Here is an 11,792-nt window from a genome sequence, read left to right on the forward strand (position 1 = left end):
AGTAAACGCGGCCATGGATAACAATATTGGTGACGAGTATCAGAATTACTGGGAGACTCAAAAGTTCATCTTCCAAACAGAGGAGCTTGACAGGTATCCAATTCACTTTTTGAATTTACTATTTATCATTGTCACGTTCTCTTTTAAAAAGATTAAATTTACAGCTGGGGTTTGGAGGAGGCTATCACCGCCAGCGGCGGTTACTACGAATCCAGCTCGCCGGACGGAACCCAATCGCCCTCTATCGGTGGCGCTGCCAACTCGAAAAACATCGAGTCGGAAAGGAAACGGAGAAAGAAACTCAGCGAGCGTCTCTACGCCTTGAGGGAAGTTGTACCCAACATTACCAAGGTACATATATATGCATGAATCTTGATGAATGAAAATCTGATATCAATTTATGTGTTCTACCACTGAGTTATAAGTTTTTTGAATCAGATGGATAGGGCGTCGATAGTAAGAGACGCGATTAAATACATTGAGGAGTTACAGAATCAAGAGAAGAGGATTCGAGCGGAGATTGCAGATCTAGAGACGAAGAAATCGACGATAATTAAGAAGAGCAATAGCTATGAATTTGATCAAGAAATGCCCACATATTCTATATCAAATAATAATTATAAGAAGAAGAGGAATAAAAGAATTGATCAAACCAATGATTATTCCTCTAATTCTGGAACAACGTCTATTATTAATAGACCTTCATTCCCAATTGACGTTATTGAGGTGGGTTTTTATTTGTATTTATTTAATTTGATATATATTAATAATGAGTATAATAATAATAAATAAATAAATAGTTAAGGGTGTCGTATATGGGGGAGAAGACGGCGGTTGTTAGCCTAACGTGCACCAAAAGAGCAGACACAATGGTGAAGATTTGCGAGGTGTTCGAATCTTTAAAGCTCAAAGTTATCACTGCCAATGTAACTGCTTTCTCCGGCAGACTATTCAAGACCGTCTTTATCCAGGTTATCCTCCATAAACCCTAATTTTATACTTAACTTACAATTCAGTCTTCGAATTTTGCAAATTACGGGTCGAGATTCTTTCTTGTTAAAGTTATTAAAAACGAGTTTTATTTTATTGATTTTTCGTAATTAGGATTTTGATTATGAGAAATGATTAGGTGAGGAATGACTTGGCAGAATAAATCAAATAATTTTTCTCTTTTCTTTCACTTTTACATTTTCCAACCAATGAAGGTGATGCCAAGTCATTCCCTCACCAAATTCCCTCACTAAATTCTTTCTTCCCACTTTTACATTTTCCAACCAATGTCAAGTCATTCCCTCATCAAATTCTCTCTCTTTATCATTCATCTTTGATTATCGATCCATTCATAAGATTTTTGATTTATTTATAAATGTCACGTATATAATAAGTTAACGACATTGAAAACCAGTTAGAACTTTTTTAGGTATAATTTTAATAATGAGAAAACTCAAGTGATAAAGTTTAAAAAAAATATTCAAAATCACAGTTAGAGACCTGATAAGTTCTAATTTAAAAATTGAGCCATGTGTTTTAATTATGTTTCTAGAAAAACTTTTGTGATTTTTCACTATCAATTCATAATTTAGTTTCTAAATGTGAACACGTGGTTACTGGCCGTAGGGTTCCCATGTAATTATTATGTTTGCTAGTACTAAGAAGTCATACGTCAACATCTTGATTTTTTTTATTAATTAAAATATTTTTATTTTATTTTTATAAAAAAATTTAAATATAAAAAATATTATGATATTTGAAATAATTAAAAAAAATTAAATAAGTTATTTTTCTATTTTTGTAAAATACAACAAAACCTCTAATTAGTTTTTTTTTTTTGCTAGATATAAATTCAACTATATTGACCCTTCAACTTTTTTATTTTTTTAATTATCAAATTATTTGATTAATCAAACTAAATATTAAAATTTAACTTATTTTATATTTTGTAATACAAAATAATATTTGAGTAACTAATAAAATTAATTCACTTTTAATCGTATTAAATTTTAGTTTCATAATTTTTTTTTTTAATCATGCCAAATCAAATAAGATCTTAAGGTATAGGAAATTTTAATGAGTTGTTTTAATCATTTTGGTGGGTAAGTAAATGAGCCGCGTAAAACAGGTTTAGTCACATGTGGGTTTTTTTTAATAGTACAAATAAAATAAAATAAAATGTTGACTTTTATGTTGAAATGACTAAATTTTGAACTGAATATTTTTTTAAAGGATAACTTCACAATTATATCATACTTTAATTTGACATATTTTTAATTTACTCAAATAGTTTAAGAGATAAGAGTTAAAATGAATACACGTACGTATTTCTTAAGAAAAAATTTCAAAATTTTAATTTTTATCAATTTTAAAACTATAAGATAAAATAAAAGATATTATAATATTTTTAGATAAATTATTTGAAATTACATTCAATTAATTCCAACCATACAAAAGTTAGATTATTTTTAAAATATATACAAGTTTAATATATAAACAAAAAAGAGAAAAGAAATTGAGGGAAAATATCAAATGTTAATAATAGTATAAGGGGTTTATTTATAAGTTTCTTCTTTTCTAATCAATAATTACAGCTGTTATGTCGTTTACTTTAAAAATATATATTTTTAAACATTATTGGGGTGTGGAGCCCTGTTTATAAATTATAATAAATGTGAATACAATTATTGGTGGGAAATCGAATTCTTCTTAGTAAATGGAAAATAAAGAATAAACTTTACCACTATATATATTTTAAGATTTATAACCGTTTTCAATTGAAAAAATATGCCTAAAACTTGAAAAAGAAGAGAAAAATGGTGACTTTTAGCCTATTAAGAATCACCCTTGCGTTTGAATTAATTTAGTGAGTTTAAAGTTGATATATTCTAATATAAATAAGGATAGAAAGCAAAAATTTCTAATATAAGCAAAAATTTAGTAGCATTAATGGTGTCGGCAGAACGGACACATGTAGGGCTCAAGTCCACTCGAACAATTTTTTTTTACGGTACACGTTTGATATTACATCCTAATTTCTTTTTTTTTTTAATTTAATACACTATTGTTTTTATCTAATTTAAAAATAAAAAAAGACATTTCTCTAATCTCGTTTTATCCATAATTTTATCATTATTCGTCCTTGGGTGTCTGAGAATGATACGACATCATTTGAATAAAATTGAAAAATAAAAATAAAAATTTTACTTCAATGTCACGTGATTCGACACTATTTATATACCGTACCCGATCATTACTCATTCTAATATAGACAAATTTATGATTTATTTTTTACAATGACAGTCCGAAGAAGAAGAGGAGTATTTGAAGGGTAAGATTGAGACAGCCATTGCAGCTCTTAATGATCCAGACAGCCCAATGAGCATCTGATCAAGACAACCGTTGGATCATGACCTACCTGCCTAAACCAACACACCAGATTTCTCCAATTAATCCAGTCTCGTTTGATTTTCTAAAATTTAGCTACACTTTCTTTCTACTTAAACTCTTCTAATTTCTTTGTGGTTGCATCTTTTGAGGAAACATGTTTTATAACATTGTATCATTTGCAAACAACTGTCAGTTGTTGTTGTTGCCCTAGTGAAGAAATTAAGAAAGAACCTTGTTTGTCTTCAAGCATAAACTCAATGAAACAACAAGCTAGTGTCACCACTCATACGCCAAAAATGACATAATCTGATTCCTAGTCATGATGAGAATATATAAACTAAGGTTTTGAGAAGTTATAATAAAAGAATGGGAAAAATGAAGTTTTACTTGATCCAAATATGGTAGGACCATTATTATTTGTAAGATTAGGTCACATTTAATGGTTTATGTACTCTTCTTTTTGGGAAGATCTTCAGGATGTTGGGTTTTGCAATAGCAAAACTACGGATCTTCTTAAAAATCAAATCTGTAATAAATTAGTTTTCAAATCGTATGTCTTGCTCTCAAATGAAAGAAGTGATTACACTATGAATAATTAAAATCTTTCATAATCAAAAGCTCTCCCAACCTCTCACTCTATATCAGCTAAAAAACAAGAAAAAGTAGAAAAAACTCTAGTTCTGTTCACTCTCTCTCAACCTTACTTTGTTATGAGAAAAATACCAAAAAAAAAGTATTTATACTCTAACCCGTTTTTATAATAGAAAACTCTGACCCGTTTACCCATAATTTAAAACTCGTCCGCAATGGCAAAGAACACCTCAACAATTCTCTCCCTTCCTAGCCATGGGAGAATGTTGCTATAAACATTCATCATCGTGACGCTCCTGTCAGAACCATTCCGGCTTTGGCACAACATTCATCTCATACTTACCTCTTGACAAGCCCTTTGTCATCATATCTGACCATTTTTCATCTATATGCATTTTCTCCAAGTATAACTCCTTCTTCTCGAGCACTTCACGAATTCAATGGTACCTTTTTTGGATGTGTTTTGAACGTGAATGGAAACTTGGATTCTTGCTCACATGTATAGCACTTTGTGAGTCACTAAACACCACAAACCTGTCTAGTGTAATGCCTATTTCATTCAACAATTCTTTCATCCATCTCATTTCCTTACAACATTCAATAATGGAAATATATTCAGCTTCTGTAGTAGACAAAACAACACATTTCTGTAGACGATACTGCCATGATACAACTCCTCCTCCAAAGGTAAACAAATACCCTGAAGTTGATTTCATTGTGTCAATATCACCACTCATATCTGAATCAGAAAACCCTTAAACATGTGGCTTTCCAGTACCATAACACAAAGCGTACTTGGAGGTCCCTCGAAGATATTTCATCAGCCACTTAACTACTTCCCATTGTGTCTTACCGGGATTTGAAAGGAAACGACTAACTACTCCAACCGCATGAGCTATATCCGGTCTTGTACAGACCATTGCATACATCAGACTGTCTATTGCTGAAGCATATGGAACACTGCACATTTCTTGTCTTTCCTCTTCATCCTTGGGAGACACTGTCTTGTTTATTTTCAAGTGTGTAGTCAATGGACAAGCAACTGGTTTTGCCTTGTCCATAAAGAATCGTTTTAGAATCTTCTCAATATCTCTCTCTTGAGATAACCATAGCTTTTTCTTCACCCGATCACGAATAACCTGCATTCCAAGAATTTGTCTTGCTTGACCCAATTTTTTCATCTCAAAAGACTTAGCCAAATCTTTTTTCAACTTGGCAATCTTGAGCTTGTCTTTCCCAACAATCAGCATGTCGTCAACATATAAGAGAAGTATAATAAAATCATTAGAAGCAAACTTTTACACAAAGACATAGTGATATGTAGATGTCTTCATGTACCCATGGATGGTCATGAACGACTCAAACTTAAGATACCATTGCATTGGTGCTTGCTTCAAACCGTACAGACTTTTGACAAGTTTTCACACCTTGCTTTCCTCACCTTTCTTATTATAACCTTCAGGTTGCTCCATATAAACATATTCATCCAAATCACCATAGAGAAATGCAGTCTTGACATCAAGCTTTTCAACCTCAAGATCCATACAAGAAACTAGATTTAACATCACCCGGATAGAAGTCATCTTCACTACCGGTGAGAAAATCTCATCATAATCGATTTCATGCCTTTGGCCAAAACCTTTGACAACCAACCTAGCCTTGTATCTTGGTTTGCTATCATCACCTTCTTGCTTGATCTTGTACATCCATTTATTTTGTAATACTTTTATGTTCTTTGGTCTTTCAACCAGTTCATATGTGCCATTTTTCAGCAATGACTTCATCTCTTCATCCATGGTAGCTAGCCATTCTTTCTTATTAGCATCCTCAAGAGCCTCCTTATAGCATATATGCTCCCCACAATCAGTTAGAAGGACATACTCAATAGCAGAGTACTTAGAACTTGATCTTTTCTCCCTAGTAGACCTCTTAAGTACCTATGTTTGTTGATTCTGTTGATTTTCACCTTCTTGTTGAACTTCAAAATTAGCCTCAACATTATCACCAAGATCAATTTCAGTATCAATATCATTTTCATGGCCTACAGTTTGACCTTGAGGAACATCATCATCACTATCTGAGTCTAAAGCTACATGTGGCCTTGTCTCCTCAACATCATGAAACAACTCAAGACCAGAAAGGTCACGTATGTATGCATCAAGCTTTTCACCATCTTCAAAATTCTCAATAGTCTGATCTTCAAGGAATACCACATCTCGACTTCTCAAAACCTTCTTGTCAACTGGGTCATAACACCTGTATCCCCACTTTTCATCACCATAACCCAAAAATATGCATTGCATGATTTTTGCATCTAGATTAGACCTCTCATCTTTTGGAACATGCACAAAAGCTCTGCAACCAAAAACACGTAAATAGTCATAATTAACATCTTTACCTGACTAGACACTTTCTGCACACTTATTATTCAATAGCTTGGAGGGAGAACGATTGATCACATACACTGCAGTGCTCATGGCTTCAGCCCAGAAATGCTTAGCCAACTTGGCATGGGAGAGCATACTCCTCATCCGTTCCAGCATTGTTCTGTTCATCCTCTTTGCCACACCATTTTGTTGTGGAGTCTTGGGCACAGTCTGTTCATGTTGAATACCCTGCTCTTTGCAATAATCATCAAATGAGCCTATGTACTCTCCCCCGTTATCTGACCGCACCCTCATCCTCGGACTTTATAGCATAAGACCAAACCTTCCTAGATGCATTATCTATGAAGGTTACAAAATAAGAAACATCACCTATGGATTTAATCTTCATAGGACCACAAGCATTTGTATAGACCAGATCAAGGACATTCTATTTCAGTTCCACTTTCGACTTACTAAAGGAGACTCTGTTTTTGTTACCCTTCAAGCAATGCTCACAATTTTCAAGATGAGCATCCTTGAGATTCAGCAACTCATTCCTCTTGATTAAAACATTCAACACTTTTTCACTAATGTGACCTAGTCTCTTGTGCCACAACTCAGAAGATGACTCCATCATGACAGAATATGCTGCATCATAGACAATTTTCAAATGTGTCTTATATAAGGAACAACATTTCTTACCTCGTGCAACAACCAATGAACCCTTGCTTACCTTTCATGCTCCACCACTAAAAACATTATGGTAGCCTCCATCATCAAGCTTTCCTGATGAAATGAAATTCATTCTCAAATCAGGAACATGTCTTACATCTTTCAATGTCAGGAAACAACCCATATTTGTCTCGATTCTAACATCACCAAGACCAACTATCTTGGACACACCAGTGTTACCCATACGAACCTCACCATAATCACCAACTTTGTAGGATTGGAAGTAACCTTTGTGTGGAGTAAGATGGAATGAGGCACTTGTGTCAACAATCTATGCTGTTTCATTAGAAGATGTGCTAAGACAAGAGTCTTGACAATTAGAAGTATATGTCAGTTCACCATCTGAAGCATAAGAAGATGTATCTGCACTCTGTTCTTTTTTTCTTTGGGCTTCACCGTACCCTTATCTTTATCATTTTTAAATTTCCAACACTCGTTTTTCAGTGACCCATTTTGCCACAGTAATGGCAAGCACCATCCTTCTTTGGAGCTCTAGACTTTCTTCTAGACTTGCCCCTGCTCGAACCACTTCTATTATCCTTTGATCTTCCTCTATTAGTCACCAACATATCCGACTTAGAGGTTTTATCCCCCTTTCGATTCTCCTCATCAAGTAAGGAACTGGTGACAAATGCAATGTTGACTTTACCGGAAGATGAGCAAGTTGTTGTTCACCTTATTGAACTAGAGAATGTGTCAGTTGCAAGAAAAATGCCTTATTGCTCAGCCCAGTATTGATCAGACTCAGGATCCAGTTCAACCTGATCTAATCACTAAAGAAGAGGAGAATATAGATGAACTTATTAAAACGATGGTTCAAGTATCAGATGTTCTGGAATCCCCTGTTCTTGAAATAGAGAAATCTCTAGAAAAAGAGACAGAGGCTGATCAGCCTATTGAGGCACAATCTGAGGGGGAACCATCGAAAGAAAACAAGTCTAATAAGAGTTCTTCCGCTAAAGGGGAATAAGACAATAATGATAATTCGTCACAAGGTCTAACGTTATCACAATGCTTCATTCCCGGCTCACCATCTCCTTGATCCTCTCCTAAAATAACAGTTGCAAATATTTTCGAGAAAGTTGTTGATCTTCCTTTTTACTCCAAAGGACCTTCTGAATAAATTCTTAAGGTGTGTGAAGATATTCTCAGAGATGAAGAAAAGTTTGAGGATGATTCTGAGGCAGATGAACCAGAGCACTCTATGCAGGCCCATACTCATGTTAGTCCCATTCGAACTGCTCCAGCCAGCCCTCCAGAGATGTCATCTGCTGAAGAAATCTCCTTTGAAGGTGCAAAGAACTTAAACTCGATGGCAAAGATGATGAAGTATATTCACAAGATTATGCTGGACTTGCAGTCTAGAATGTCAACACTCGAGAAGGGTCACATTTCAAACAAGAAAGAATTCTCTTCCTTTCTCGCAACTCAGAAAGAATTGGAGAAGACCATGAAGAGGAACACTTATGAGATCAACATCGTCAATAACACCTATTCCAAATTCGAAAAGAACTTCTTCAAAAGACAGTCTGAAAGGTTTGAGTGTGAAAGGGAATTTAACCTGGATCTTCATCAGGAAGTTATGGCTAAAATGAATCTTGTTCAAGGTCAAATGGTCGAGTTAACCAATCATATGAATAGAGCTAATGCTGAACGTATGGAACAAGCTGATTCCTTTGCAAGATCAATTTAAGCCGTGGAAAATGCTGAAGATGTCGCTCATAAAGAGAAAATTCTTATTGCTCTTGATGTTGATAATGTTAAAAAGGGTGGAGGAAGCTCAAGAGGAGGTGGAAGCAGTAGCTTAAGAGGAGGTGCTTCGACAAACAAAAGAAAAGTTGTTGATGAAGGAAGTTGCAGACCAACCAAAAGAGATGGAGGTCGCGGTGGTGACCGGGGTGGTGAAAGTGATGGAAGAGGTGGTCGTGCTCTCCTCCATCAATTTTGCAACCTCCTGACTGGTGAAGGGTTTGCTGATCCAAACGTGAAAAGGGAAGGACAATAATCTCTTTTCTTTTAAATTATTTTTGTTTGTTTCTAAACTTGGTGTTTGAAATTTGGTTTTTGGAACTTACTTTTGAATTTTGTGAACAAATGTCATTCTTATTTTAATTTGATGAGTGGTTATCTTATCTTATTAATTGTGCAAAGTTTTAACATCATCAAAAATGGGGAAATTGTTGGGTCAAATTATTTTGACTAACGTTATTTTAATAATGTATTAGTAAAACTTTGATTAAGAATGAATCTAAGTCGTTTAAATGTTTTTGTGCAGGTGCATTAAAAATATGCTAAGTTAGACTTAGTTTGAAACAGGCTAATTATACGTGTTGCTAGTTAGACGGGCAGTCTAATAGATACGTAGTTAAACGTGCAGTCTAACAAGTACGTAGTTATACATGCAGTTTAACAGATACGTAGTTAGACGTGCAGTCTAACATATACGTAGTTAGATGTGCAGTCTAACAGATACGTAGTTAGACAGGCAGTCTAATAGATACGTAGTTAGACGTGCTGTCTAACAGATACGTAATTAGATGTGCAGTCTAACAGATACGTAGTTAGACGTGCAGTTTAACATATACGTAGTTAGACGTGCAGTCTAACAGATACGTAGTTAGACGTGCAGTCTAACAGATACGTAGTTAGACGTGCAGTCTAACAGATACGTAGTTAGACGTGCAGTCTAACAGATACGTAGTTAGACGTGCAGTCTAATAGATACGTAGTTAGACGTGTAGTCTAACTCCATTAGACTTGGTGGTCTAATGGATCTCGCTATTAGACGTGGGCGTCTAACTTCCTTAGACTTGGCAATCCAATGGAGCACGTCTAATGCCTCGCTTTAGCAAGGGCTTGAACTTAGCATCCGTCTACCCATCATCAACTAGTTGTATGCTACTCTTGCACCACTCATCTGTGCAGTCCAGTACGCCAGCTATCTGTACCCAATGAAAGAATGCCACGTATGTGCATATTCCTCCACTACTTGTTCAGTAAAGGACAGTTTTAGAATAATATCCGGAGCACTACTAGTACAGTACAGTCATGATCCTTGTGCACAGAGCCTGCTATATTCTTGTACTATGGAGGCTTTCCAATGGGCGCTTTCCACGTGTCCATCTAGAAGATTTGACCGCTGGCATCTGTCTTCTATTTATAGATCCTCAAGAATAATGGTTGACATAGATATCGTACAATAGAGAGAAACAATTTTCTACAAGCGTATCAGACTTACTAATTTAACAAGACTTACTTGCCATCAATCTCATACTCTTGCACTTTCTGATTTGTATATCTTCAAGTTCAAGAGAGAATCAAAATCTGTCTAGCTGAGTGATAGTCTTAAACATAGTGTAAGTTGAACAGAGTCTGTTATGTTCAACAGTTAGCTAGCCAGTAAACTGTATTTGATTCAAAGAAGTATAGTGAATCTTTCCAGTGGTTGGAAGAAGGGGTGACGTAGGAGAGTGATATGATCGGCTTTATCGTTAGAGACGGGGGTCTAGCTAAGGATGAAGGCTTATGAAAAACGGTTTGATAGAAATCCTGTTAGGGATTAATATCTCTTTCTATTCTATGCAAACTTGTGTAAACACTTGAAACAGATTCAAGGCAGAATTGTCTACTTGAGTTTGAAGCACAAGATGAAATATGAAAAGATGACAGAAATGAAGAACACAACAGTTTGTTTATGGATGTTCGGAGAAACTCTCCTACGTCACCCCTTCTTCCAACCACCGGAAGGATTCACTATAATATGATGAGAATCAAACACAGTTTTCACACACTTAGCTCACTATTGAACAGAACACTCTCTGTTCAATTACAAGATGAAGAATATCACTCAGCTAAAGGTTTTTTTATTCTAGCTCTCTCTCTCGATTCACACACAGTACAATCAGAAAGAAGCTTCACAGAATATGTTCAGTAAGCAAGATGATTGAGTAGTCTCTCTCTCTGCAAAATCAGTTTGCTTGTTCGTTTGTATTCGTTTGTTCGTTCGGCAGATTGTCCGTTGTCCTTAGGATTTGTTAAATACTGAGCAGGAACTAACGGTCAAATCTTCAAGAATGATACGTGCCACTCTTCCATTGGAAAGCCTCCATTGTACACAGCAGGTTTTGAGCACAAGGATCGTGGCCGTACAGAACTGGTAGTGCACCGAATATTCCATCAGGGATGTACCTGCAAAACGGGTAATATAAGGAAAATTCTCTTACGTGGCATTCCTTGATTGGATACATATAGCTGTTGTACTAATCTTCACTAGAAAGTGGAGCAGAAGTAGGGTACAACTATAGCACGTGGGTAGGAGAAATGCTAGATTCAAGCGTACTACTTAAACCTGGCATTAGACGTATTTCAGTTAGACGGATTTGTGAAAATCAGTCTAATGAAATAAGTCAACTCCTTCTAATGAAAAACGTCTATTAGACCGCCTGGTCTAATAGAATTAGACTCGCGTCTAATTTCAATAACCATTAGACCGGCACGTCTGACTCCACTGAGTTAGACTGCCACGTCTAATTCCGGTTCTACCTCAGACTTGTCTGAAGGAGTTAGACGCACGTCTAACTTTCACTAATTAGACTACCCGTCTAATTACAATAACCATTAGACCGACACGTCTAACTCCACTGAGTTAGACTGCCACGTCTAATTCCGGTTCTACCTCAGACTTGTCTGAAGGAGTTAGACGCACATCTAACTTTCACTAAT

The 11,792-nt window shown here is 35.5% G+C and overlaps 1 protein-coding gene across 1 annotated transcript; it reads left to right on the forward strand.

Annotated features, from left to right (window-relative positions):
- Positions 1 to 3,588, forward strand: LOC124927449 (transcription factor bHLH35-like). The gene is made up of 5 exons (XM_047467856.1): positions 1 to 93; positions 165 to 351; positions 439 to 726; positions 801 to 971; positions 3,295 to 3,588. The coding sequence occupies exons 1-5, from the start codon at positions 14 to 16 to the stop codon at positions 3,379 to 3,381; spliced, it is 813 nt and encodes a 270-aa protein (XP_047323812.1). The 5' UTR covers positions 1 to 13; the 3' UTR covers positions 3,382 to 3,588.
- The last annotated feature ends 8,204 nt before the right edge of the window (positions 3,589 to 11,792 follow it).

This window comes from Impatiens glandulifera, chromosome 2 (assembly GCF_907164915.1).
Source record: "Impatiens glandulifera chromosome 2, dImpGla2.1, whole genome shotgun sequence".
NCBI lineage: Eukaryota > Viridiplantae > Streptophyta > Magnoliopsida > Ericales > Balsaminaceae > Impatiens > Impatiens glandulifera.

Bases quoted from the DNA above. Each gene is read 5' to 3' on its own strand.
- LOC124927449 (XM_047467856.1), top strand. From the start codon at position 14: ATGGATAACAATATTGGTGACGAGTATCAGAATTACTGGGAGACTCAA. The intron at 352-438 runs GTACATATATAT...TTTTTGAATCAG, and splicing joins TTGTACCCAACATTACCAAG to ATGGATAGGGCGTCGATAGT. The intron at 727-800 runs GTGGGTTTTTAT...ATAAATAAATAG, and splicing joins TCCCAATTGACGTTATTGAG to TTAAGGGTGTCGTATATGGG.